The sequence below is a fragment of the Onychostruthus taczanowskii genome, unplaced genomic scaffold (genome assembly GCF_017590055.1).
Source record: "Onychostruthus taczanowskii isolate IOZ18803 unplaced genomic scaffold, ASM1759005v1 scaffold120, whole genome shotgun sequence".
Classification (NCBI taxonomy): Eukaryota; Metazoa; Chordata; class Aves; order Passeriformes; family Passeridae; genus Onychostruthus; species Onychostruthus taczanowskii.
Window position 1 is genome coordinate 1,304,714 of NW_024498352.1, and position 25,862 is coordinate 1,330,575.

Genomic DNA, 25,862 nt, shown 5'->3' on the forward strand with positions numbered 1-25,862 from the left:
TAACCATGCTAAGACACAAGACTGCCTTTCTCTAGTGCAAGGAGCTGATAGAGCTTCAAGAAAGAATTTGAACTTGAAAGTGTAGATGGGAATAGTGGCAAATCAGTTAATAAAATGTTTCAGGATTTTTTGCAGAGCAATGAGTTGTGTTGATATTCAGATATGAGTCTTGGAGTCTGCTGTCAAACCAAGTACCCACTACAGTGTGGGAAAAAATTGATTAAACAAACATCTGCATAACGATGATAAATCTCATGGAGATGGGCGGATACAGCAAGTTTCCACACTTTTGAGGACAAGTGTGAGAGAGAGAATCAAAAGGCAAGCAGCTCAGCAGTGTGTACCCTCTGTTATCACACAGGGTGGCAGAAAATGAAAGTATCTGGCAAAGTCCTCAATATGTATTAAGTCAAGCCTAGCATAATAATATGAAAGACAATACTATTTTTTCTCTTGTTTACAGGGTTGTTACACATTGGAATGGTGGAGTCACCATCCCTAGAGGTGTTAAAAGAAAAACTGCATGTGGCACTCAGTGTCATGGTATGAATTATAATGTGGTGGTTAGTCAGAGGTTGGACTTGATAATTTCAGATGTCTTTACAGCCTCAGTGATTCTGTGATCTTGTGATTTTTATGTTGACAAAGGGCTTTATGTACATTTAAACCGACAAGCATTATTTTGCTGTTAACAGCATATTTAGTCTTGGTAATTGCAGCTTTAAACTATTGCAATTTTTCCATGTGTAAACTGTCTTTGTATTGAAAGTTCCTGTTCAGAATGCACTGGTAAACCTTTTCTTTCAGCCTAGGAACAAATTCTTAGTTTGTGGATAAGCACAAAATGAACTTGAGTTGAAGACTCTTATGTTGTATTAGGGACTGAGATGTGAAATAATACTCTAGCTAGCAACTGTACATTGATTTATCCATTATTTTGTTTAGCTTTTGATTTTCTTTTTAAGTATTTTAATTTTTATTTTATGTCTCCGTGCAAAATTGAAGAATCTCTGTAAGTCATGGGGTTTAGAGCAGCACACTTTAGGAATGATGTGAAGGCACTGGGATGCACCCAGAGGAAGCCAGTGGAGCTGGTAGAAGGGCTGTCCAGTGAGGAGCAGCTGAGGAGCTGGAGTTTGTCCATTTTGGAGAAAAAGAGGCTGAGTGGTGACCTCACTGCTCTCTGCAGCTTCCTGGGGATGTTGTTTCAGAGGCAGCTGGATAATGCTCTTAACAACAGGTTTTTTTTTTTGGTCAACCCAGAAGTGGTCAGGCTGTTGGACTAGATGATCGTTTTAGGCACTTTTCTACGCAGAATGTTTTGTTCAATTAATAAATAACTAGATGTACTGTAACTGTGTTTCAGAGGCCTTTCAGTTGGCTTTCAGCTAAATCTATGAATACCTGTAAAAATTTCCTAGTACTCTCTGGACTGTATTCAGTTGAGTGTGTTAACCATGTTACAGTCTTCCTTAGCTTAATAAACTGAGTATGTTAAAACAAAACAGTAATTTCATTATAACATTGTTCTTCCTACATCATACTGTATTCTTTTGTCAGCTACTTTGACATTTAAATCAGTGTTTCAGTTAGGCCGGTGTATTAATGTTTCTAGAATGTTCAGAAGAGTAATTTAATGTAAATTTGCTTTTATTGCTGCAATATAAAAATATTTTAAAATTGTTTATTATGATAATATTTTTCGGTACAGGAAAGTCATAGCATGGTTTTAATTTCTTCTCCTTAAGTTGTGTGGTAGGATGATACTTCCTCTTGCAGAAGAAATTTCTAGTATAAAGCTATAAAGTGGTAACTTAATAAATGTGGATATTTTTAATGTAATTATCAGTAAAATATTCCCTTAATTTGTTGAAAAGTAAATGAGAATTGAGAAAGAATAATTTGCTATGTGATCTCAGTTCTTTGAGTGGAAGCATCTATTGAAAAAAAAAAACCAACCCAGACTGAAGTGGGAAGAGGTTAGAAAGAAATCTGATTACAAATTCAGATTATTCATCACATTTTTTTTTCAGCCTTTAAACTATTGCGTAGCAGTAATTTACTGTCAACTGGGTTTTTTTGTATTAAGCTGTTTCCATTCATCTACAGAAAGCATGTTTTAATTTTATGCTTTAAGCCCTCATATTAACTACCTTGCCAAAATGCATTTTTCCCCCTTGAAGACAGATTAGATCCCACTTGTCTGTCTGTACAGAAACTTGTGTCAAAGGTGATGAGTCCTCTAGATGCTAAACATATGTAAAAAAAAAAAAACTTTTTAGAACTTTAGAACTTTTCCTCTGGAGTGTTACAGTTTTATTTCTTCTTTTGCAAATTAAAGGCAGCATTTCTAAGAAGAATGTTTGGGTTTTTGTATCCCTAAAAGAAAGTATAATATATCCTTTCTGAGTCAATAGTCAGACTTTATTTAATTAAAAAGTTCTTTTAAACTGAATTTGAGAATTATTTTTTTAGCAGTAAAAGTTTCTGCACTTATGTAACTACCTTGAAACAATATAATGTTATTGCATAACAGCCTAATCCTGTATCCTATAAGTAGATTGGCACTATCAGAAAGACAGTGGCTCTGCAGAACTGAGTTGGTAAATCTGAGTGGAATTACTAGTGTAATATTTGTCTGGAGTGCTGTCTTCACATAGTGTGGAAGCTTTCACAAAATCTTAAAATTGGGATGTATGACAAAAGCTGGTAGGAATAGGAATGTGACATTTTAGAGTAAGTTGTAAGTAACAGACTTATTTTTTTCTGCTACAGTTACAGAAGAAAGATGCATATACTCTCTAATACAAGATATTATGAAGAGGTTAAAAAATTTAATGTAAAACCGTAAAGTCTGAAAATGTGGTTAAAATTTCTTTTTCCTTTGCATCTCTCTGAAACATATTTTTTTGAGTCCATGTATGCTGTTGATGAAATTTCCTAATATGCAAAGCATAGAAAAGCTAGAAAGTGAAAAGTCTAATAATTTCCATATGTTTATACATTTAGGAAATAAAATGTGTAATATTTGTAGAAACGAACTCCTTGGAAATTTAGCACTTCAAGCTGTCCATGACATGTAAAACATTTTAAGAACAAAAAAAGCTTTTTTTTAGCTTTTTCTGGGGAGTGAGAAGGAGCCAGTTCTCTCAGGGACTGTTCTCTAAAGAGACTAAGAAGCCACTTATCTAAAAAGGTTTCATTTATATTTTCTTTTTCCTAGGTTGGCTGAAGACTTTTGATGATTACTTCAGAGATCAGACACAGCATATTTTAAATAACATGGTTATAAAACTGCAAGAAGACAACCGAAGGAAATTTATATGGTCTGAAATTTCCTACTTTTCAAAATGGTGGGACGGAATAGATAGCCAAAAAAAAGATGCTGTTAAAAGGTTTGAGTACTGAACTTTTCTTCTGTGTATCTTGTTTTGAGATTTTGTGTATTTGACTACACTGTAAACTTGAGATTTCACTTGTGATGAGGAAAAGCCAACTAACTGCTTCAGTTCTGACTTTTTGGGCTTGGTTGGGTTTTCTCCCATTTGCAAAATGGGAATCTGCTCAGGGAAGTGAAGACAAATTACTGAATTGCCTAAAAATTTGACTAAAAGTTCCCATGTACAACCATGAACATTCATTGAAATTGTAAGGGAGTAGAAAATATAATCTTTATTTGAAATCGCACTCAGGAATTTGCAATAATATAAATACATCTTTTACACTAGCTATTTCTACATGGTATTTTTTTCCTTGTTATAACACTCATGAAGATTTTGTGTGATTCTTATTTGAATTAAAATTTGCGAGTTTCTTTTGTGTTTAAGTACAAAGGGTTTTTATAAACATGCATCTGCTTTAATGGTAAAGTGGTATGTACTCTACACCCTTGCTCTTCTTAGTCATTTTTGAAATCACAAGTCAAAATGGAATATAAAAGTAATATGCCTAGTTTGCCTAGGCATTGAGACAAGAAGCAGACTGCTTGGATGAACTTGTAGTATGGATCTAGTTTGGAGTTTTCAAAAACTGGGGACTTTTTTTTCTTATTTTTACTTGACAGTTCTTAGCTCATCCTTGTGACAGCCTCCTTCTTATGCCCCTCTTTGAGATGCATGTGTTGCAGTATGCATTTAAATCCGTGAGCCCTTCACAGGCTCAAAGGTTAGGTAAAGGTGGAAATTTCAGGATCTAAGCAAAAAAGCTACTTATTAAAAAATTTCTGTGCAGTGGGTGAGTATTATAGCACAGCTGTGTGTTTATTTGACATAAAAATATCTCCTGGAACACAGTAAACAGTAAATGACGGTCGCTAGAGAACTACGTCCTCTCTTCAGATGAGTCAGGTGTTGGGTAAGCTGCACTTGAGACTGGAGAAGACTTGGAGAAGCTGCGCTTAAGATTATTTTTGTTGTATGATTTTCATTACTCCTATGGGTACCATCTGTGATGGGGCTAAGTTTTTATGAGTTCACTGTGGGTTTTTTTCTTGAATTCATTAAACAATTCCACACTGGTGAACAGTGTAAGTGCTGAAACTGTAGGGACAACCTGGTGCTGGGAGTGTGATCTTTATGTTCACTGACAATGGAGAGACTGGGTTGTCCTGTGACCTGTTTCTAGAAGGCATTTTAATGAGTGGGATGTTCTGAAACGTTGTACAATAAACTTCCAAGATCTATCAGCTCTCTAAAACTCTAAAAAGAATATTAGATCAAAGGTGGGAGATATTAGGGGAGATATTTCAAGCAGTGCTTGAAATGTGCAGTGTCTAAGCAGCTCAGTTGGCCTTCAGTGCTGTGTTACATTTATTTTATTTTTGTAATCTGTGCAGGAAACAGCTTTCTTCCTGATTTTTAAAAAATCTAATATAGCACATGCACTAGAACTGGTTTTCTTTGCACATGGACGTGAAATACTTCTGTGTTCAGCAGTTCATTTTTTCTCTGTTTGATTAAAGAAATATAGCCCAGTGATGGAAATAGCAAAAACAATTTAGATTTTGGAATCATGTTGCTGATGATTGCCTGTTGAGTATACAAAAATTGATTTTAAGAATGTGTTTTCATATGGAAGATTCTCAATATGATTTATGTGTTTTTCAGGTTAATAAAAGATGGACAATTTGAAATTGTAACAGGAGGATGGGTCATGCCTGATGAAGCTTCTTCTCATTATTTTGCTTTAATTGACCAGCTGATAGAAGGACACCAGTGGCTAGAAAAGAACCTTGGTGTGTACATGAATCTAAAATTTAACTATGTTAATACAAGAAGTCAGTAAGAAAATACTTTTTTGTTAAATTTCTGAGGTGTTTAGAAGGCTCTTTTTTCTCAGCTTTCCTGCAGCATTAAATCAGACCACTTACAGGAATCTGTTGGATCATGTCTGGTATTTCTATTCATGTTTCCTGATAAAAGTTCCTGGACAAAGTGTATTTGACCAATTTTATGCCACAGCAGTTTGTCTTGATCAATGTAAGACCTGCATATAGTATTGTCATAATCAAATACTAACACTAAATAATACTAAATTTTAGATCCCTTGTCTGGTCTAAACAGCCTGTCTGCCTTTTCTGTCTCTTGAATATCATGACAAAATTCTTAAAGCTACTGAAAAATTGATACTGCTTTTATGTGTTTCCATCTATTCTGCCTGCTCTGTGTTCATTATGTGTTCATTAGATTCTCTTCTGTAAGGCTTTAAAGAAAAATTATATGTAGCAGTAGTAGTAGTAGTAGTTATAAAGCCTAACCCATAGTAATGTTAGGATTGAGGAATTACTGACTGCAGTTACATTGGCTGAACTGTTTTGTTGCCTTTGGGATGTTCTTTTGTTTAGTTCCACAAGAGAAGAGAAATCTTTTTGTATAGAAAATATTTATACAGTGATTTTAATAATAAATTGTCATTATTTCACCCAATTAACTGAAATTATTTTGGAAAGCTGTTCCACTGTTGTTCTTAGATTGCAATTTCAATAAGCACAGCTTGACATAATTGGAGGGGGAAGGGAAGACCTAATGAAAGGGTAATGCATTCCTTACTGTGTTTTTTTCTTGGAAAGACAGTAAAAAGTGCCAAAGGAAACATGTTGATGAATTAACAAGAGTTAGATGCAGCTTATTTGCTAGCACGAAGTTTAGTGAAAAGAGAGTATTAATAAACAGGATTCTATTGATCAACAAACTAATAAATGAAAAAAAAATAGTTCTGAAGCCAAAAAAGATTAACGTTATTTAAATAACAGTGAAATTTCAACAAGCTATTGCATTTATCTATCCACACCCATTCATTTTCTTTCAACTTTCTTTTTTAATTGTAATATCTATAAACTACTTTAAGTGAAAGAGGATGTGTATCAATTAATGATTCCAAATAAAGATATTTGATGCAAATTTGAAGCAGTGTAGCAATGAGTACTATTTTAAAGTTTTAAATTTATTTTAGAATGCCTTATAAGAGATTTTGTTTGTTTAACTGTTTACTTCTAGTTTTTTAATTCTAGGGTTCTGCAGGAGGTTTAACACTTAACTGGGTATATAATCTTGGAAATGTTATCTCACTTAAATTATTGGAATAACTTTTTTTGAGTGAAAAGTAAAGCTTTTACTTTTGTCAACAGGAGTAAAACCAAAGTCTGGATGGGCAATTGATCCATTTGGGCATTCACCAACAATGGCCTACCTTCTGAAGCGCGCAGGATTTTCCAAAATGCTTATACAGAGGGTTCATTATTCAGTTAAAAAACATTTTGCAACACAAAAGACACTAGAATTTTTTTGGAGACAGAACTGGGGTATGTGTTCTTCCTTTTTGTCAATTTATTTTGTTAATTTACACAGGTAAAATGTGAAGAGAATATGAAGCTTGAATAATTACTGTGGAAATATTTGCAGACATAAATATTTACAGATTTAGCGGAGTTTGTCTAGACCTGAAAATTTTAAACTTGCAATTCTGTTTAAAAGAGGCATTTCATCTAGCTTAAATTTATGAGATTTTTTTATTTTTCCCCCCTCTTTGAATAACAGAAGGGGAAATGAGAATATTTGTGAGTTAGAAAAGGCACTAAATGTAAAACTGATATAATTGCCATTGTTCCTTTCTTTTCACCTTTATTTTTCCTTTTACCTTCTCTTGTTTTTTCCATTCTCTCATATTCCTTGCAAAAGTAAAAGAGGTGAAAAATTCTTTTACTTGTTTTTACTTTTCTTCTTCCTCCTACTCTTTTATTTTCTACTATGTGAAAATGAAGTGTAGGAGGAGAAACATTTCAACTTATTTAAATATTGTGCTAAGGAGGCAATGACAGGAGGGTGATTGGCTTTTGGTTTGGTTTTTTCTTTGTTTTGTTTTGATAATTGGTTTTTTTTTAGAGTTGTTTTAATCCACTTAAAGTTTGAAAGATGTTTATTATTATAATCTAAAATTCTGAAAATCACAAGTTTTATCTGGGTAAAACACACCTAGCATTTGTTCCTGTGTTTCCCCATCAACTGGTGCTTCACTAAAATATTCCAATCTTGGTTGTATCTCTATTTTACCCTCTTTATATATATAAGGTACATACAAAAATAGACTCAAGCTATGGATATTCAAAATAAGAAATTGTCTTGGTATGGTGTCTTTTCAATACAATCCTTGGACTGAGAACATGGGACTGATTTACTTTTGGCAAATCTGAAAGGGTTTATTTTAAGGTTTTACTCTATTTAATTCCAGATTTGGGATCCAGTACAGATATTCTTTGCCATATGATGCCTTTCTATAGCTATGATGTTCCTCATACTTGTGGCCCGGATCCAAAAATCTGTTGCCAGTTTGATTTCAAACGACTTCCTGGAGGAAGAATAAGTTGCCCTTGGAGAGTTCCACCAGAAGCCATTCATGCTGGAAATGTTCAACACAGGTACAGTTTTTACATACTCCTCAAGGGAATAACCTTAAAAAAAAATGTAATTATGCTGGCCAGATGACATCTGGCATAGCTCGGTGAACTTAGTTCTGTTGTGGTTCAACCCCAGTGAGCAGCTCAGCTCCACTATGCTCCACTGCTGCCCTGGTGGTGCAGGGAAGAGAATCAGAAGAATAAAATGAGAAAACTCATGGGCTGAGATGCAGGAGAGGCCTTGGCTCTGTGCAAGCCCTGCTCAGAAATAACAAAATCATCTCTCTGTTGCCAACCCTTTCATCAGGGCATATCCAGATCACAGCACCATACTGACCACTGTGACTTTACCCCAGCCAAAACCAGTACAAGCTTTTAAAATAAGTTTGTCATGGGTAAACAATAACTATTACATAACCTGGTGTTTGCTTTTTAGTTGGGAACGTAACTGTCAGTGAAATTAGAGGAAAAGTTATACTTAAGGAAGGGGCAGTTTTAAAAATTTTCTGTTCATGACACATGAGTCCATCTCTAAACGGCAGTCAGAGCACAGTCATCTAATTGGACTTGTGTTACTGGTTTACTGTGTTTTTTGTGAGTTTTATGAACAGTGATCTTGTCCCCCGCAAGTGGAACACTTCAGGGGCAGCACGATGTAGTGTGCTGTAACTACAAACAGTGGGATATTTCCTGTGGTATATCCTTGAAAAGCTTGGCATCCTGTGGCCTAAGTTTCCTGAAGTGTAGACCTTAAGTTAATCTGATTCCTGGTTTTTTTGCACCCATCGTGAAAATTCTTGTACCCAGGGTGGAAATTCCTTTTAACCTCAGTTTTACTTTTCAAACAGAAACACTGAGTTGTTTTGCCACAGTTAAGAATCAAATTTACACTTCTACAAAACTGTTTCTCAATTTTGGGTGATGGGGTGGGGGGTGGAGGTAGGGAGTTGGGGAAGGAGAGTAAAGGAAGGAAAAAACGAAACGAAAGGGAAGTGAGTTAATCTGCCAAAGGTGTTTCCGGAAAATAGTTTTATTCTGTGCTCCTATTGCTATCTTCACATTACATCAGGTTTCCAGAGGTAAAAAGTTGAGGCAGCTGTTTATAATTAGTGCAAACTGCTGAGTGTAACAGCTTTTTTAAGGAGAGCAGGGTGACTTTTTGGTCCTTGCTGCTGAAGTTTTAAAGTGATGATGTGATTATGTTGCACTGCTTGTCTACATGTCAAGTAAGGATCACTTTTTTTCTGAGTATAAATTCTGACAAGCATAATGAAAATTTCACTCAACAAAATTCAGTTACAAAATATTGCTGAAGATAAAACCAAAATTAAACAGAATACCTTACAACTGCTGTATTTAAAGGTAGAAATTGAAATGATGACAGGAAAAAGGGGGTTTTGATAAAGTAGAGAAAAAAAAGATGATGGTCGCAGGAGAAAAGTAGAAAAAGTGTGACACAGCCAGTGCCTATTGCATGTGAAGGAATATTCATATGCCATTAAATCAAAATAAATATGTCATTAAATCAAAATAAATAATGTCATTAAATCAAAAAAATAAAATCAAAATAAATAATGTAATTAAATAAAAAAAATCTTGACTATATATCTCAATTAGTTGAGACAAATATTTGCAGAAGAGCAACAGCTTGTATAAAAAATATGTGAAACATAGAGGCTATAAATATAATTTAGAGTGTCTGCTTGAAATAATCTTTTCAAGGGTCTTGGTTTTTGATTATTCTTAATTCCGGCACTTCATTGATGCAACCTTTGCATAACAATCTAAATTAGATTTTGTAAAAGAAATGGGTTTTCACATGTCAAAGGATATTTAAGAATAAGATAAATGTGGCAGAGATGTAGTGAACACATGATCAAGTTGAAGTGATTATTGTCTCAATATGGTCTCTGAAACTTAACATTTTGCATCAGTTTTTTTTTAGATAAAAGCAGTTTTGGTGTCAAGCAGGGAGTTGAGACATCAGTATGCTGTATGATACCTATGGGAAAAGTAAAACTAACACGTGGTCTTTCAGTTGGAGGCCTGGATTATTTACATTTGAAACACTTGAACCACACTTTTAGTGTCCAGTTTCAAATAAACCCACTAAAACACAGGAAGTAATGTTTTGATGGAGAATGCTAAAACATGCTATGTGTGTTTTTTGAAAAAGCTGGAATACTGTAGACAAATAAACATGTTATTGATCTGACCTCTCTGTAATAACATGTTTCACAGTTGTTATGATGAGGAGATGTATGAGTTCCAGAATTGAAAAGTCTATCTTTACATCATAATTTTCCAAGGTTATAGGTTTGCAGCACTCTAATTAATCTGCCTCTTATCTCTGATTGCTTTAAGACTAGAAAAATTCATGGGTTGGAAAAAATTGATTAATTTAGAGACCACGTTTAGATCACTGACCTTCTTTCATGCCAAAACTAAAACAAAAGCAATAAAACCCAGGTCTTGAATACTCAGCTGGGGCTGTTGCTTTTGATTTCAATACTACTTTTGGCCTTACGTATGTATTAAAGAGATGCTGCATTGAAAACTTCAGCCTAGTAGTTGGATTTTTCATTGCCTTGCCTCTTAGGTTGTGACCTGGTAAGAAGGACTGAAGCAGCAACCTACTTGAAAACCTGTACTTGTTTAATTACACTTCATAACAGCTTAGGTTATTAAGACTACTATTGCAGTTTGCACTTGCCCTGATTTGCAGCTTCATCCTTATCCATATGTTTGAACATTGAAGTGTGAAGTTTTTCAGACTACAAAGAAAAAGCAGCTGTTGGTTGTTGCTGTTGTTGGGGTTTTTTGTTTGTTTGTTTTTCTGGGTTTTTTTTTGTGGGTTTTTTTTTTTTTTTCCTGGATTGTTTGCTTTTTCTTCCTTGAATGGAAAGGAGTTGTTAGCAGAAGCACAGTTTGTTTCAGTGTGTGTCTCTCTCTCTCTCCCAAGAAATAGGAGAGAATCTTTGCTGCAAGTTGTGTTCTTCAGAGAAGTAGGGAATGGACTTTCCTCTTCACCAGCAACTGTTTAAAAGCCCAGTTTTGCCTTTCAGCCTTTTTATCTTTATGGTTGCATTGTATGGTCACGTGGTGGTTAATGTTTGTGATTGCCTACTTCAGGTGGCTACTGCTCCTCTTCCTTTGGCATAGGAAGGGTCAAAACCAGCCATGTTTATTGTTTTGGTACATATTTACTCAAATACTTGGGTTTTTTGCATTAAAAGAAGTTGTGGTACATAAAGATTTTCTTTATTTGTGAAAGGTCTCAAGCACTCAGTGATAATCTGAAAGCTTGAAAACAAAAAATTTATCATGGCTGATCTCCTGTGTGGTTTTCAGATTTTCATTCAGGTAGGCAGGATAAACATAGCAAAATGTACCTAATTCTGTTTAACTGCGGAACAATAAAGGGAAAAAAATTGATGAGACTCAATGGAAGCTTTTTTTTTTCTCCAGAGGTATTTTTTGTCTTCACTGTGCTCTGTCTGGACTTTTCTGCTGGCACTTTCACATTCCTGTATGAATTAATGATTTAGGAAGTTATTTGAGAGAAACGTAGAAGGATGTACTTGAATTGATTGGTGTTTTTGCAATTAAAAGTGGTTTGCAATAGACGAAAATCTTGCTGTTCCCTTAAAAACACATAATAATCCCACAGTGATCAGTACTTTAACAATGGGAAGACAGCAATACTGATGAATTTTGCTGGATATTTGGAAAGAAACCCGAGGAGGACTTTGAAGAGAGATGTTTAAGTCAAATGTCCTCTTATCTGTAAACTGTGTTTTTCAAGAGATTCAACACTAAAGTATGTTTTCAACCATAGCCTATATGTGGAAAATTTGAGTTAGACTGGCTACTTAGGAGGAAGCATTGCCAAGTCTTGTGTTGTGCCAGTTGTTTTGGTAGCTGTGTGGTGAGGAAACTTCTGTGTTTTAATCTTACAACCTGTTGAGACTCATGGAAAGTATTGATTGGCAATCTGAATTATAAATTGACTAACAGACAGGGAACAGGGGGAAGCCACTAGATGGGTAAATAAAGTTAATGTCGTGGCCTCTTTCTCTCTCCAGAATACTGTCAGACCTTGTGTTTATGCAATCAGATAAATAAGTAAGCTCTGACATGCTGCTCAAAGAAAGAGAGGTTTCAAATATATTGGACTAGAAATTCTGCATAAATGCTTAAATAGCAATTCTTCAAGGTGACTTTGCTAGATCACCTATCAAAAAGACATGAAGAAACAAAAAAACCTCATTAGAATCTGATTTTTGTGGTATTTTTCTTTAAAGCCTTGGAATTAGTTGAGGGTTGAAAATGGACTTTTTCAGTAAGCTAGATACCAGGCTTGTGATTCTTAATATATTGCTGCTGTGGAACTGATAGTTTACCCATCCTAGAATTAGCAGACAAAGTATAATTCTGCAGGTTTTTTTCTCTGTGTACGTGTGTGAGTATTTTGTTTCTGGGTTTGGTAGCTTAAGGTTTTTGGTTTTGTATTTTTTTAAGGCCAAAAGCATAAAACAGTGGGTTTAATTTTTCAGGACTCAAAGATTCAAGAAAGATGGTTGTAAGAACCTGGCTGAAGAGAGAACATTAAGTTTTAGAAGCACTCTTCCTCCTGCATGCTTTTTTTTTTATTTGCAAGGCTGGAGTTTCTCAGAGATTAATCTGTGGGCAGTTTTTCTGCCAAGGACGTGAAGGTATAAGCAAAGTATCAAAGGAAGGTGCCAGAGGGAAAGAGCTTGCTTATTATTGTAAATAGGAGCTGGAGAGGATTAGGATTGTTATCTAAATATAAAGCAGGGAAACATAATTTGAACTGGAGGTTAGTTTTGGCACATGCACAAATTGATCCAGACTGCCCTACTGCTTGAGATGAGGCTTGATAAGCTTATTGAAGGATTTAATTAGCATGGTGTTTGCAACAATAGTAGGTTGAATATGGTGTCCCAGTGGGGGGAATTGCATCCAGCTTTTTGTTACGAAGTGAGATAACAGAGTTTTGTATGTCTTGTTTGGGGTCATCCTAATGCATGACTTGGTATCTAAGAATTGTCTTGTCAAATGCTGACTTTTTTCCCTCTTCTGAATTGCCCTTCTTTTTTTCCTCTTCTCAAGGGCTTGGATTATATTAGATCAATACAGGAAGAAATCAAAGCTTTTCCGTACAAAAGTTCTGTTAGCTCCACTTGGGGATGATTTCCGCTACACCGAAAGCTCTGAATGGGATCAGCAGTACCAGAATTATCAGAAGCTGTTTGATTATATGAATTCTCGTCCTGAGTGGCATGTTAAGGTAACTACAACATATTTTCTGGTTTGTGTAGAAAACTATTTCCCAATATTCTGTGATTCTTCATGGAAAAAGTAATTGTGGTGTGGTTAGGTTTTTTCAAATGTGAATCTTTATATGTTATTTAGCAGCAGATTGATGTAGCTTACTTTTTTTTTTTACCTTTACTACCTTCTCTCCCCCAAAACCAAAAACGTTGCTATTGATAATATTGGCTTGAAAACTATAGATAGTTTCCAAACTAGATTAATTTGGGGAATAGCTAGTAGGTTTAATAGTTTTCTTAGCCAGTTTGCACAGGCTTCAGACATTGTTACTTAAGACTCACAGACTTTGTTAATTCAAACAATTGTATTTTCCTATTAGAAGTTCAAGAGGATTTTGCTGCTTTATTTGTGTCCTGTTGATTTGACATTCCAAAACATACAAAAAAATCTTAAGAGATGCCATTGCTGGCACATGTTGTTGAATACAATAAAATCTGAGACGACCTGGCTGCAAAAGGACTGAGTATATTAACACAATTATCAGAGGAGGTACCACTTCAAATCAGCAATTATGTGTAAGAGTTAAAACACACATTCATATGATCTAATGTGTATTTCTTGAAGTACGAGAAGGCCCTAGGGACTTCTGGTGCTATAGATGTTCTCTGTATTCTGACAACTTCTCATCATCTTTCAGCATGACATTAACAAATGTGGGCCACAGCCTTGGGGTTTTTGGGTGTTACCTGAGAGTGTACTTTTGCTTGCTTTCACATTTAGGCTTTTTTTTAAACCTGGTATCTTTCATATGGTTTGTACATGCAACTGTTTTTTCCTTATATTTTCTGAGAATTCCCCTGATTCCTCCTGTGCATTTGGGTAGTGTCTGTAGTATGTTATTAGTTTCTGCTGAATTCTGGACTTGTATTCTGCATAAGAAAAATTATTTCTTGGGATTATATCTTATCTGAAATATGGATTTTGTGTATTTCCTATGGGATGTGGGTGACATGGTGTTTGGTGAAGGACCACTATATCTTAGTGGAGGGAGACAGACCTGGAGAGTACTCTTCAAATTTCTTAAATCTAAAGACCATCTTCTAAAACTTAAGCTTGCTGCTATCACTAGCTTTACTTCTGTCAAAAATGTGTGTACTGTACAGGTAATTGCTCTTTGGATACTAACAGCAACATATTTTCTGTAGTTCTTACTAACCTGGGCTGGATGACTTTGTCTCTGGGGCAAAAACTGAAGGCTCTGGCTCTGAAGTCATTCTTCAAGACCCAATGCTGTCTTGATACCTCTGAAAGTTCCTCTTCTGAAAGGTTCTGCTGAGCACATTGTCAAGGATTCTAGCAGTCTACTTCGTTAGGCTAGGTGTGCCCATCCAGATTCACATTAACCCTTGCTTCTCTCGTGGAAATATCTCGTTTTTAATACCCAGACAAAAAGATACAAAATCCTCTGGGTCTGCTGCTTCATACCTAGGGTGTTTTGATCAGCTTGGAACACTGTTGGCATCAGAACATTTCTCCTTTCCACTTTGTTCAGATACATAGGTTTTCCTCTCTCTATTTCTGTTCTTTTTTTTTTTTTTTTTTTTTTTTTTTTTTTTTTTTTTTCTTAGTTGTTTGTTGCCTGTCTGTTGTGGTATTTTTTTTTTTTTTTTTTTTTTTTTTTTTTTTTTTTTTGTTTTTTTTTTTTTTTTTTTTTTTTTTTTTTTTGTTTTTTTTTTCCTTGTTTTTTTTTTTTTTTTTTTTTTTTTTTTTTTTTTTTTTTGTGTGTGTGTTTTTCTGGTTTGGTTGAATTTTTTGTTTTGTTTGAAACTGATGTCATTTATTCTTGAAAATATGAGCTTAAATGGAGACACATTTTCTTTCTTTCACACTCCTCTGCACTTTCCCTAGTGGAATGTAACTCCACAGGCAAGTAACAGGACAAGCTGAGCTATGTAAGAATCTAGATTATATAAAGGAGAAGTTCACATTTCTTCCTGAAGTGCTGAGATGCCTGGGATATTACTGTTTGCACAAGGGAATGCCTACTCTGCCTTTCTGATCTGAAGGGAGATTTATTCTTTCAGACAGCTCTTTGTGATGTTTATCTAGTGGATATGTCTGTTAGCACTGAGATTCTCCTGCCAGCCACTATTCTGTTCTAGAAGTGTGTGGTACATCACTGTAAAACATAGCTATTTTGCTCTTGAGGAATTCAGTCTCCCATTCAGAGATTTCCTTTGCATCTATTATACATAAATTAAGCTGTCTTTTACTATGCCAATAGAAGACTCTACCAGGTTATTCCACTGTTTCCATTCACTTGACTTTGATGCTTCCGCTGGTGAGGTTTTACTCCTCTGATTCAATGCAGAAGTGAGATCATCTCTGTGTCTTGTCTTGGTGTATTGGTTTTGTTTTTTGTTCTTTACTTGTAGGTAGGTGCCTATGATAGTGAGGGAAAAGAGCAAGTATCCTACAAGAGCCTGATAAGACAAAGTTTACTAATGGTGGGATTTCAGGGGCAATGTTTATCTTTCTCTGCTTTACTGCCGTTTAAAGTGGCAAGTTATTGTATTGTCTCCACCTAACAAATACTTGGATGATCTGAACAACTTTGAAGTGAAAATGTTTGGGGTTTTTTTAATGATTAAAAAGTGTGATTTTGTTGTTACAGTGATAGTCTGATACTCCTTATATTCCAAATCACTTTTAAAAAGATTTTTACCAAAGCTTGGTTTTGGTGTTATAAATTGCAGCATGCTACATTGTATACTTGTTGTTAAACATAATAATATTAATAAGAAATAAAGTTACTTGATATTATCATTATAGTTTATGGTGAGGATATTTCTGGTAACATAATGTGGTCTTCTGTCCTGTTCCAGCTTCCATTAATTTTTTTTCACTTTCATTCAAAATCCATTTTGCCGTCTATGCTTCTTTAACAGCGTCTCAATACTAACAAGATTCATGCCAATCATTTATTTACTCTTTTTTTTGTTCCCCTGAATCTTAAGGATACCAGTTTTTGACCTACCCTGTAAAGATCTGACCATTTTTAAAAATGACCAGGAAATAATGAATTTATTTTTTTGCTCCCACGTGTTACATCTCTTAATGCAATTTCTTTGTACAGAGTTTAAGGAAATAGCTTCTGAAAGCAAATGCTGATTTGATCAACAGTCATCTTTTGGGTTAAGCAAGATCTGGAGTACGAGAGCTAATTTTGAAAACACAGAATTAGGAGAACTATGTTTTTGTTGCATTACAAACATTTCTTCCTTAGCCCAGACAGCTAATTGGGTAATACTGAGGTGTTACTTAGCCCATGTATTGCTGACTTACTTGTAATATATGAAACAATTATTCACTTGTTTGTTGACCTTTAGATAATATTTTTATATATATTTAAATAATAATAATTTAAAAATCGTATTTCTGGAGTTGTAGAGTGGTTTTGGTTGGAGGAGACCTTTGAAATTGACTCATCCAACCGCCCTGTAATGAGCAGAGACATCTTCAAAGATTGACCCAGAGTCCCATCCAATCCAGCCTTGAATGTTCCCAGAGATGGGGCGTCCACGACCACTGTGGGCACCTTGGGTTTATTGCCTCCCTCATATTAAAAGTTGTCTTTATATCTTGTCTGAATCTATCCTCTTTTAGTTTAAAACCATTACCTCTTGTTTTAGCACAAGAGGTCCAGCTAAAAGCCTGTCCCCATATTTGTTGCAAGGTCCCTTTCTGTACTGAAAGACTGAAGGCTCCCCAGAGACTTCTCCTCTCCAGGCTGAACAACCACATCTCTCTCAGCCTTTTCTCATAGGGAAAGTGTTTCTCTGAACCACTTTTGTGACTCTTCTCTGGACGTGCTCCAACAGATCCATCTCTTTCTTGTATTGAATTGATATGCCTTTTTTGAAAATACGTCTTGTATTGAGTTTTGAAATGCTATCCAGCTTGTCTGAAAAGTGTGCATGGGAACTTTAAAAATTTTTAGGAGAGGTTTTCTGCTATAAATCTGCCAGAAGAGTTGTGTATTTCTGCAGTGCGTATGGAACCAAGCATATTCATTGTTTTTGTATTTTCTGCATAATGAGAATGGAACTTTGTTACAGTAATTTTAATTTTCATTCAGGCCCAGTTTGGAACTTTATCTGATTACTTTGAAGCTCTGCTCAAAGAAAGCAATTTGGGTGAAAAGAGCAGCAATTCACTTTTTCCTGTTTTAAGTGGAGACTTCTTCACCTATGCAGACAGAGATCATCATTACTGGAGTGGGTACTTTACATCACGACCCTTTTATAAGCGCCTGGACAGAGTCTTGGAATCCTACATAAGGTAAATCCTGCCATCCAGGGCATTCATAATGTGTTTCTTGGAACACAGGAGAGATTAATGTGTAAGTATTTGTCATGATTTAACTTCAGAAAGCCCCTTGCTCACTCCCCACCAGCAGGATCTTGAGGAGAATTGGAAGGGTCAAGGCTACAGAACTCATGAATTGAGATAAAGGCAGTTTAAAAGGGAAAGCAAAAGCCACACCCACAAAAAAACAATGTAAGGAATTATGGCGGCTATGGTGTGAACTTTTTTAGAGAAAAGTCAAAACGTTCTCAGAGGAAGCTGAGAAATAACCAGGAATATTGGGTACCAAGTGATCTAAGACTACTATTCTTCTGAAAACTGTCTGCATCTTCTTTAAAGAAGAAATTGTTGCTGAATTTTGGTAATGGAGTATTTAAGTGATTCTCCCTTGTAGCAGACATAAGATGATTTACCTGTGTTATAGAGCTCCAGAAGGAAATCTAGGGCAGATGGATATGAGGTAAATCCTGAACATTTTATGTATAGCCTTCCTGAAGGATTGCAATTTTTTTGCTGTAATGGATGCTGCAGTAGTGGAACGACCAAGAGAGGTGTGGAAAGTGGCATTTCAAAGCAAGCTTGGAAACAAGTGGTTTGGAGGCAGATACAAGTACCTTTCAGAAGAGAAACTGTATCTGGCAGAAATTGTTTTGTTTCTTCCAAGGAATACAGTTTTTACTGTGGTAAGGTGGATGATTCATAGCAAGAATCTTTAATTTTCAGTGAAAATAACGTTGTTTATTACTGCTGTTGGAGAAGAAAAGATGCAGAAGAGAACAGGAAAAAAAGGACAGATAATATTCTTATAAATTGAATTATATAGTTAATTGTTTTTTCAGTTTTGATTGATTTCCTTTCTGTTTCTTAAAATGCATGAAGGGTGTAATTTCCTTCAGCTTCATCATAGTCTTATTTTTTCAAGATTTTTAGGTATCGTTACTTAATTGTCATTTTTCTGTTTTTTATTACATAGATTACAGAAAATTTCATATGAATTTCTGTGTAGTATTTAAAACTTTACATTATTAAAGAGATTCCTTAATTTAAATGTTTCAGTTGCCTTCAGCTTTTGAAAAAGATATACTCAAAAATCTCTGGAGACACACTAATCTGTCACTGTTCTTATATATTAAAGTATAGTTTAAAAAAGTACCTGGGAAGTTTTTAGTTTTTCACTATCCTTTGAAAATAACATGTAATAAAAAAAATGTATAGATGTGTTCTCATCATTTTAATATCACATTTTTTGTCAGTTTTGTTTACAGAAACCATGAGAATCTTCATGAAGGTCACATTAGCTATGAGAACAGCAGGAGTAGGGTTTTTATCTTTTATTTTTTATTTCTTTAAAGTCAAAGGAAATACAGTAGGATCATATTTAATCCTCAAACTCATGATAATTATTTCCATAGTATGTTTGAGCTAATATCCATCTGTCTGTCTGTCTGGTGTATGTCCATATTTGTGAGAGAAGGAGCCATGAACAGAAGGTAAATATGTGTGTGAGTGCGCTCTTTACCAAGGATTAAGGTTTGTGACTTCCAGGAGTATGAGAATTAAGCAGCATTTCACTGTTACATGATACCCAGAAGATAGTGTTCAGCCCCAGGACCCAATATGAAAACTCACCATTTAAGCAAGACAAGAGTTGGTTAAGGTTTTTCCTGTTTGAAAAGAGGTTTTTTCTTTTGGGGGATGTGTAGTAAAGAAGTGTAAGAAGCTTAAGGACTTTATAATGGAGATTGACAATTATTTGAGTCATTATTGACTTTTTAATCTTAAGTGAGAGATGGATGGATTGAAGTAGTTTAAAGGGTGATAAAATATGTGAACAGAAGTTTATTTGATGTAATGAAAAGACACAAAGAACAGCAGCATAGTTTGAGACAAGTTAGGGACACAGTTTTTGGTTTTGTTAGTTACTGATGTAAACAGGGAAAAAGTACAGTAAATCTGCAAAAAGAAAATTGAAGTGATTTAGAAGTGATTTAGAATACTACAATGATACTTCTAACTATACAGATGGATAGAAAGTACTACATCTTGAAAGTTCAAAATCTCTTGGAAGTACTATTTATTTCAGTTAAATATAAACTGGACCTAGGTAAGGTAAGCTTGTGTAGGCCTTGACAAATAAGTGAAGCAAATTTTGGTGGGACAGATACTGTAAATTACAATGAAGTAGAAAATTTCTGACAGCTGTATTAGGTCATCTGCAGTAGTTTGAAACAGATGTGAGAAAACCAAGGCTTTATGCAGCTTTTATGGAAAGGTATTAGGTGCTTACCTATAAGCTGAAGTGTTATCTAATACAGTGTAGTATTTCTGAGTGTTTTTCATCATTGACCATTGAACCTTGTTAGTGTTTAGAAAAATACTGAGTTATGAAAGGAAAATTCTGCATCTGAGAGATGACCCTATTAATAAAAAAGAAAAGTAAGTTAAAATTAATTGTGGGGAAGAAAATCTCACCTTATTTTAAGGACTAAAATTTGTTGCGTTCTCTTCTTTATAGATAAGTTAGGTCAGTGTTTAGTGGCTAACTTGTTTTTTTGAAAAAAAGTAAAATGCTTTTGGACAGGGTTTATTCACTAGATGAATGAGCATCTGATTACTTTTTTTCAGCTAAAATATGTTCATTTTTCTTTCAAATTAAGCTGCAATAGGACAAAGTAGGAGGGATTAATAGAAGTAGGAATTTGCATTAAGCAACATTTAAATTACAGTGATTAAGGTTAATCTAGCCCTGATAATTAAATACAGGACTTACAACTTTTTAACACCTTGATTTTGTATGTATCTTCTGAGCAATTACCTAACCGGTAAGAGCAAAATCTCCACCTGTTCATGAAATATTGACAATATTAGAATAGTTTAGGCTGTTATAGGTATAGTGCACCTTTCAGTTTACTTGGGTATGTTGTAGTTGCAGTTTTTATATAACTGTTACCTATGTGTTGGATAGAGATGAAGAGAAAATTGAGTCTAAAGGAGTTTTTCATGTTAACAATATAATGCATAGTCTGAAAACAAAAGAGTTTTTGTTAATTTTTTTGTTTTATATAGTTTAAAATTGAACACATGCCCTCACTGACAACTTGGGTAAATAAAAGAGTTAACTTATTTTCCTTTTCTCTTTAGTTTATTACTTGCAGGCCTAGAAGTTAACATTACAAGAAAATATGTTGTGATTTCTTGGCTATTTGTGTAATTAACCTGTATCATCTTTGTTGCTTCAAGTACTTGAGAAATGTTCATTAACCTCTAATAAATTTTGAAAAATAATCTGATGCTTTTCAGACTTACAAAAAGAGAACTACAACATTTTAGGAGAAGATAGGAAAAAAAGTTAACCGATGTTTTCCCAGAATTAATACAGGCATTTTTGTCAGTTAAATATCCACAATAACTGGCAATTATGGGGATATATTTTTGTAAAAGACATTTAGATTCTCATAAAGTAAGTGAGAATCTAGTGGTAATATTTTAGTGCTAGGCTTTTGCAACATATGTAGAAGAGAAGGGCTCTGCATTCTGTTCTATGTAAGGGTTTTGGAATCCAGTGTTCTCTCCATTCAGGTGAGTGTAGTGAGCAGGTGCCTGAGACGGTTAAACCTTTAGAAAAAATTGGTTTGCTTTAAGTGCAAATGTCAGAATAGACATTCAACAATATACAGATTAGTATATTTATTTAAAACAAATTTATTTGATTAATAAATTGTTTTTTGAAATGGGAATTATATGCTTCTTTTAAGGCACTCTATCCATGCTGTGAGGTTTAAGACCAATTCCATTTACCTCTCACACATTTATAACTGTGTATTTTAGTTTGTGCTGTCATATTTTTATTTTAAAGGTCCATTTTACCAGGATCCAGGAGTCTTGCAGGAAGTAGCGGTATGAAGATAGGCTAAAATGTGCAAGAACAAGGTTTATAGAGCTTATGGAACTATTTACCATTTATTCTTTAGATCAAGTGTGTATTGCTTTTTACATTTTAACTCTGTATAAATACTTGATTAATCTCTGCAATTCCAGGGCAGCTGAAATTCTCTACTCCTTGGCTTTAGTACAGTCCAGTAAATCTGAGAAGATGAGTGTATTTCCTTCTGTGGATAACTATAAATTGCTGACAGAAGCTAGGAGGAACATTGGACTCTTCCAGCATCATGATGCTATTACAGGAACAGCCAAAGATTGGGTAGTTGTGGATTATGGCACCAGGTAATTTATTATAAATACATAAACTTAAATCTTAATCTCCTTTTCAATTTTTAAAACTGAAGTGTTTATTTCAGACATCCAGATTTGATACAGCAACATACTTCACTGGAAGTGTAGAGGTGCTCTACAAGAGAAGTAGAGTTGATTACCCATGCTCTTCATTTACACAATATTTTTGAACCCTCTGAGCAAGAATTTGGTGTCCAAACAAAATTTTGGTATTTCAAAAGGTAGACACATTACTGAGATTTCCTTAATAACAGAATTTTTCTGCAGTAAGTCGGAGAACTTTTTGTATTTGTCTGTCATAAGCAATAATCAAAAATGTGCTAATTTAAGCATATATTCCTCGGAAAATCCCACCTTATCCACACCCTCTGTGGTCTACCTATCTTAAAAGTGGAAAATCTTTCTTGTGTTGAAAATCTTCTACTTAACTTGTCTGTCATTGTTTATTGTTTCATTTGGGGGATATGTCTCGGTATTGATAAATTATTCTGCTAGTGTCTTCATAGATTTTTTTGAAGAACATTGCATAATATATGTATGTCTCTGTATACATATGATTTAATTATGAGTTTATTCAGAAAATTGCTTCATATTGGAGTGTTAAGAACTAGTACATTTGATTAATCGAGGTGACGATGGTAGACTGATGATATAGCATGTTCATTAAATAAGTAATAGTTTTAAATGCATCTAAAATACTCTTTCTTGTTTAAAACCATTTCATGACAAGTATTTTTAAATTGCATATTTTTAATCTAATAAATAATAAGTATTCACAATGCACTTAGTTATGAGAGAGTGAAATAAAGGCTTTTTTCACTTTACAAATAAAATTATCCAGCTCTCTGTCTTTAGAAATTTGTGGACTTCTGATAGTTTATATAGTTTATAGTTTATATTTTTTGTTTCTGATTGTTCTCTTAATCCTGTGTAAATATGGTCTTGACTTCCTGACCAGTGTTTCAGGTTTGTTTCCACTATAGAAGCTGAAAATTAAATATACAAATTGCAAACTTTCCTAAGATTAGCATTTTCAAAAAGTACTTGGTGTTCTGAGGTAGCACAGCATACAGGAGGAGACGTATCTCACTTTCAGTATGAAAGACAAGAATATAATTCAGAATATTTCTACATTTTTCAGGCTGGTCACCCATTGCAACTAACTATTCTCAATTTCATGCTATATTGATGCTAAAATATTTATTTTTCTGCAACTCATATTTTTGAGTTCCTTAATGTTTTTAAATTTTGATTTTATAATACTGAATAAAGCCAAATGAAAAATAACTAAGATTTTAAATGTTTTAACAGGCTTTTCCATTCAATAATGAATTTGAAGAAAGTAATAATTGACTCTGTTCATATTCTTATCCTAAAAGACAAAAGTGCTTATAACTATGACACAGCAACTCCACTCCTGAAGATGGTGAGCTCTCTTCCTTCATTTTTTCTAAAAATGAAATGTGAACTATGTCTTTTGAATTCAGTTTGAGTAGCCCTGGGAAACATCAGAACTAAATTTGCAACTAATGCCTTCTGAGAAATGTGCTACTTATCACTCTTCACATTAACTGAAGATACTAGAAATTAAAAAGTGAACATGATAGCAGTTGATGCTGAAAAGAAGCATCAACACATGGCCAAAGGAAAGGGACTTATTTTGTTCCCCCCTTGGGAGTTAGATAGTAAAAGCAGGTGTTCTAATTTTCTTGTGGACATAAATGTGTTTGTGACTTAAGTGATATACATAAGTGAATATATAACAGTATGCAGTCCTGAAATTTTACTTCGCTTCACAGAGGAACTTAAGAAATGTGGGAAGAAGAAAATTCCCTTCTCTAACTGAAGTCTAACCTTAGTTTGCAAGATTAGGTCAAGACAATACCTTGTGTTCTTTTTACTTTGCTGAAATTATTTGAAAGAGGAATGTTCAATGAAATGGACAATTAAGTCAGCAGTGGATCCTCAGGTATCATTTTGAGACCTATTTAACAGTGAAGAACACCTTGAAGAAACACACTTCCTAATATTGCTTCCTTTCAGAATTCTTTGTTTCTTCACTTTCTGAACAAAAGTGCTCTTCTGTGACAGCTATGAATTTTTAGAAAGTCTGTTTAGTGCATTTACCCTGAAGACAAAATGAGATGCTTTAAGTTCTTTGTGCATAAACACAGTAGGGTTAAATCAGTCTTTATGATATGATTATCTCACATTTGTGACATAATAAACACGACATACCTTCTACTGGTTTAGTTGTGCCAGATGTGCCATATCTTGAACTATTTTTCCAGTCACATGTATACATAAAATTTTTTTGTTAAAATAGCTCTTTATACTTTTTATTACTTTTATACGAATATATATGTATAAATATATGCTGCATGTGTATGCTACATGCTTGTGTGTCACAGATATGTAATTTTTCTCCTCTTTGGAAAGTGAATGTGCACTTTCGTAAAGCAGGAATATTTTGAAGGCATTCACGGGATGAAGACTTTACTCCTGCTCTGAATTATATTGGAAGATGTTGCAATGTTACATTTTACTAAACTTTTGCTGTTCCTGTTCTTCATCAGTCTGGATTAATACCTCTGCATTGTAGAAGTACTAATTGCTGTTTAAACTATATTGCCAAGGAGCATACTAATTCAATAAGCTATTATTACCACTGTGAAAGCAGAAATTAAAAAGGAAGTTGTTACTGCAATGAATTTATTGTGTCTATATAAAACGAAAAAATAAGGTGGTTACAAAAACAGATTAAGATTTATCTGTTTGCCATACAATATCTGCAGCATATCATTAATCTAGTGTCTCTGCTATGCATTGGATATAGCAACAAACCTTTTTAATGTGGGATTTGTAGACTGCTAACAGGAGAACTTTAGGATACTTACAGAACACCTCTGCACACCTTGAGTAAGTTGGAAGTTCAAAGGCATTCATTTTGGAGTGGTATTTTGGTGGCTGATGGAAGCTGACATCAGAAATTGCTCAGCAATAGGCATTCAGAATGAATGTCAAGAGAGCTGAGAAAGACAAATAATGGAGACTCTAAGACTGAAAGTGGCTGTTGTTTTTGAGGGGTGAAGAAGTCAAAAGCACTTAGAGGAACAGAGCACAAGCCCATAGCAGCAGCATTCCAGTAGGTAGCAGGGGCAACCAGGGAAAAGTTCCTTTTCTTGGAGGCAGAAAAAAGGAAGTTGGGAATAAGGCACTATTGAAGAGCTCTAGAATGACACCACTTGCACTTTTCCACTCTTCCTAATTATTAGTTGCACACAAAAGCATCATGGTTTTCTCATGAATACTTTGTGCTTCTTGTGTTAAGTTTTACAAACTCTATGCTAGTAAACAAACATGAAATCACTTGGAAGGCAATACACTGATAAAGAGAAGACCCTTAAAGATCCCAGAATGACCCAGCTTTGGTTGGATTATGGATGAGATTCAAAATGTAAAAATAAAATTTCAACCATTACACAGTTCCTGTACATTAATCTTAGTTCTTTCAGTGCAGAAGGAAAATTTAAATGTAAGTGACAATTGCTGCATTTGAGAAACATTATTTTAAGGATGTTTTGAGGAACTGAGAACTCTGCACTTCAATTTCAAAGTCTGTGGTGGTCACCATTTTAAGGACTGACTGGAATGCACTGTGAATCAGCAGATTGGCTGTTCTCTTAGGCTATGCAACAGTGACAGCAATGTCTTGTCTCTACCTTTCCTCAGTGGAAGTGAACGCTGTACCACACCACACCCCAAATTATGTTTTTTGAAACGTTTCTTTTTGTACAATATAAGGTAACAATGACAGCTCACAGGAGACTATACAATGAGTGCTTGTGATAAGTGCACAGGAGCATATTGTTTCAGAGTAAATTTATAGTAGGAGAAATTGAATAAAAATATGTGATAAGTATTTGCAAAATTTGAAGGAAGTTGGTGATTATGAAGGCTTGTATGCAAAAACGAAAACATGGGTGTAATAATTTGATAATGGAATTTAATAAGATCTTTAATCAAAACAAATATTTCCCAGTGAATTGGTCAAAGTAAGCATCTTTCTGTTGTC

At 34.5% G+C, this 25,862-nt stretch overlaps 1 protein-coding gene across 2 annotated transcripts in view; it reads left to right on the forward strand.

Moving 5' to 3' along the window:
- The window catches only part of MAN2A1 (mannosidase alpha class 2A member 1), a 106,490-nt gene that overhangs the window by 25,512 nt on the left and 55,116 nt on the right, over positions 1-25,862 (forward strand). For both annotated transcript variants that reach the window (XM_041395889.1, XM_041395890.1), the window contains 8 exons: positions 3,224-3,395; positions 5,106-5,233; positions 6,626-6,799; positions 7,726-7,912; positions 13,025-13,202; positions 17,325-17,527; positions 21,593-21,778; positions 23,099-23,213. In XM_041395889.1, coding sequence (XP_041251823.1) covers positions 3,224-3,395; positions 5,106-5,233; positions 6,626-6,799; positions 7,726-7,912; positions 13,025-13,202; positions 17,325-17,527; positions 21,593-21,778; positions 23,099-23,213 — 1,343 coding nt within the window. The remainder of the gene's footprint in view (positions 1-3,223; positions 3,396-5,105; positions 5,234-6,625; positions 6,800-7,725; positions 7,913-13,024; positions 13,203-17,324; positions 17,528-21,592; positions 21,779-23,098; positions 23,214-25,862) is intronic.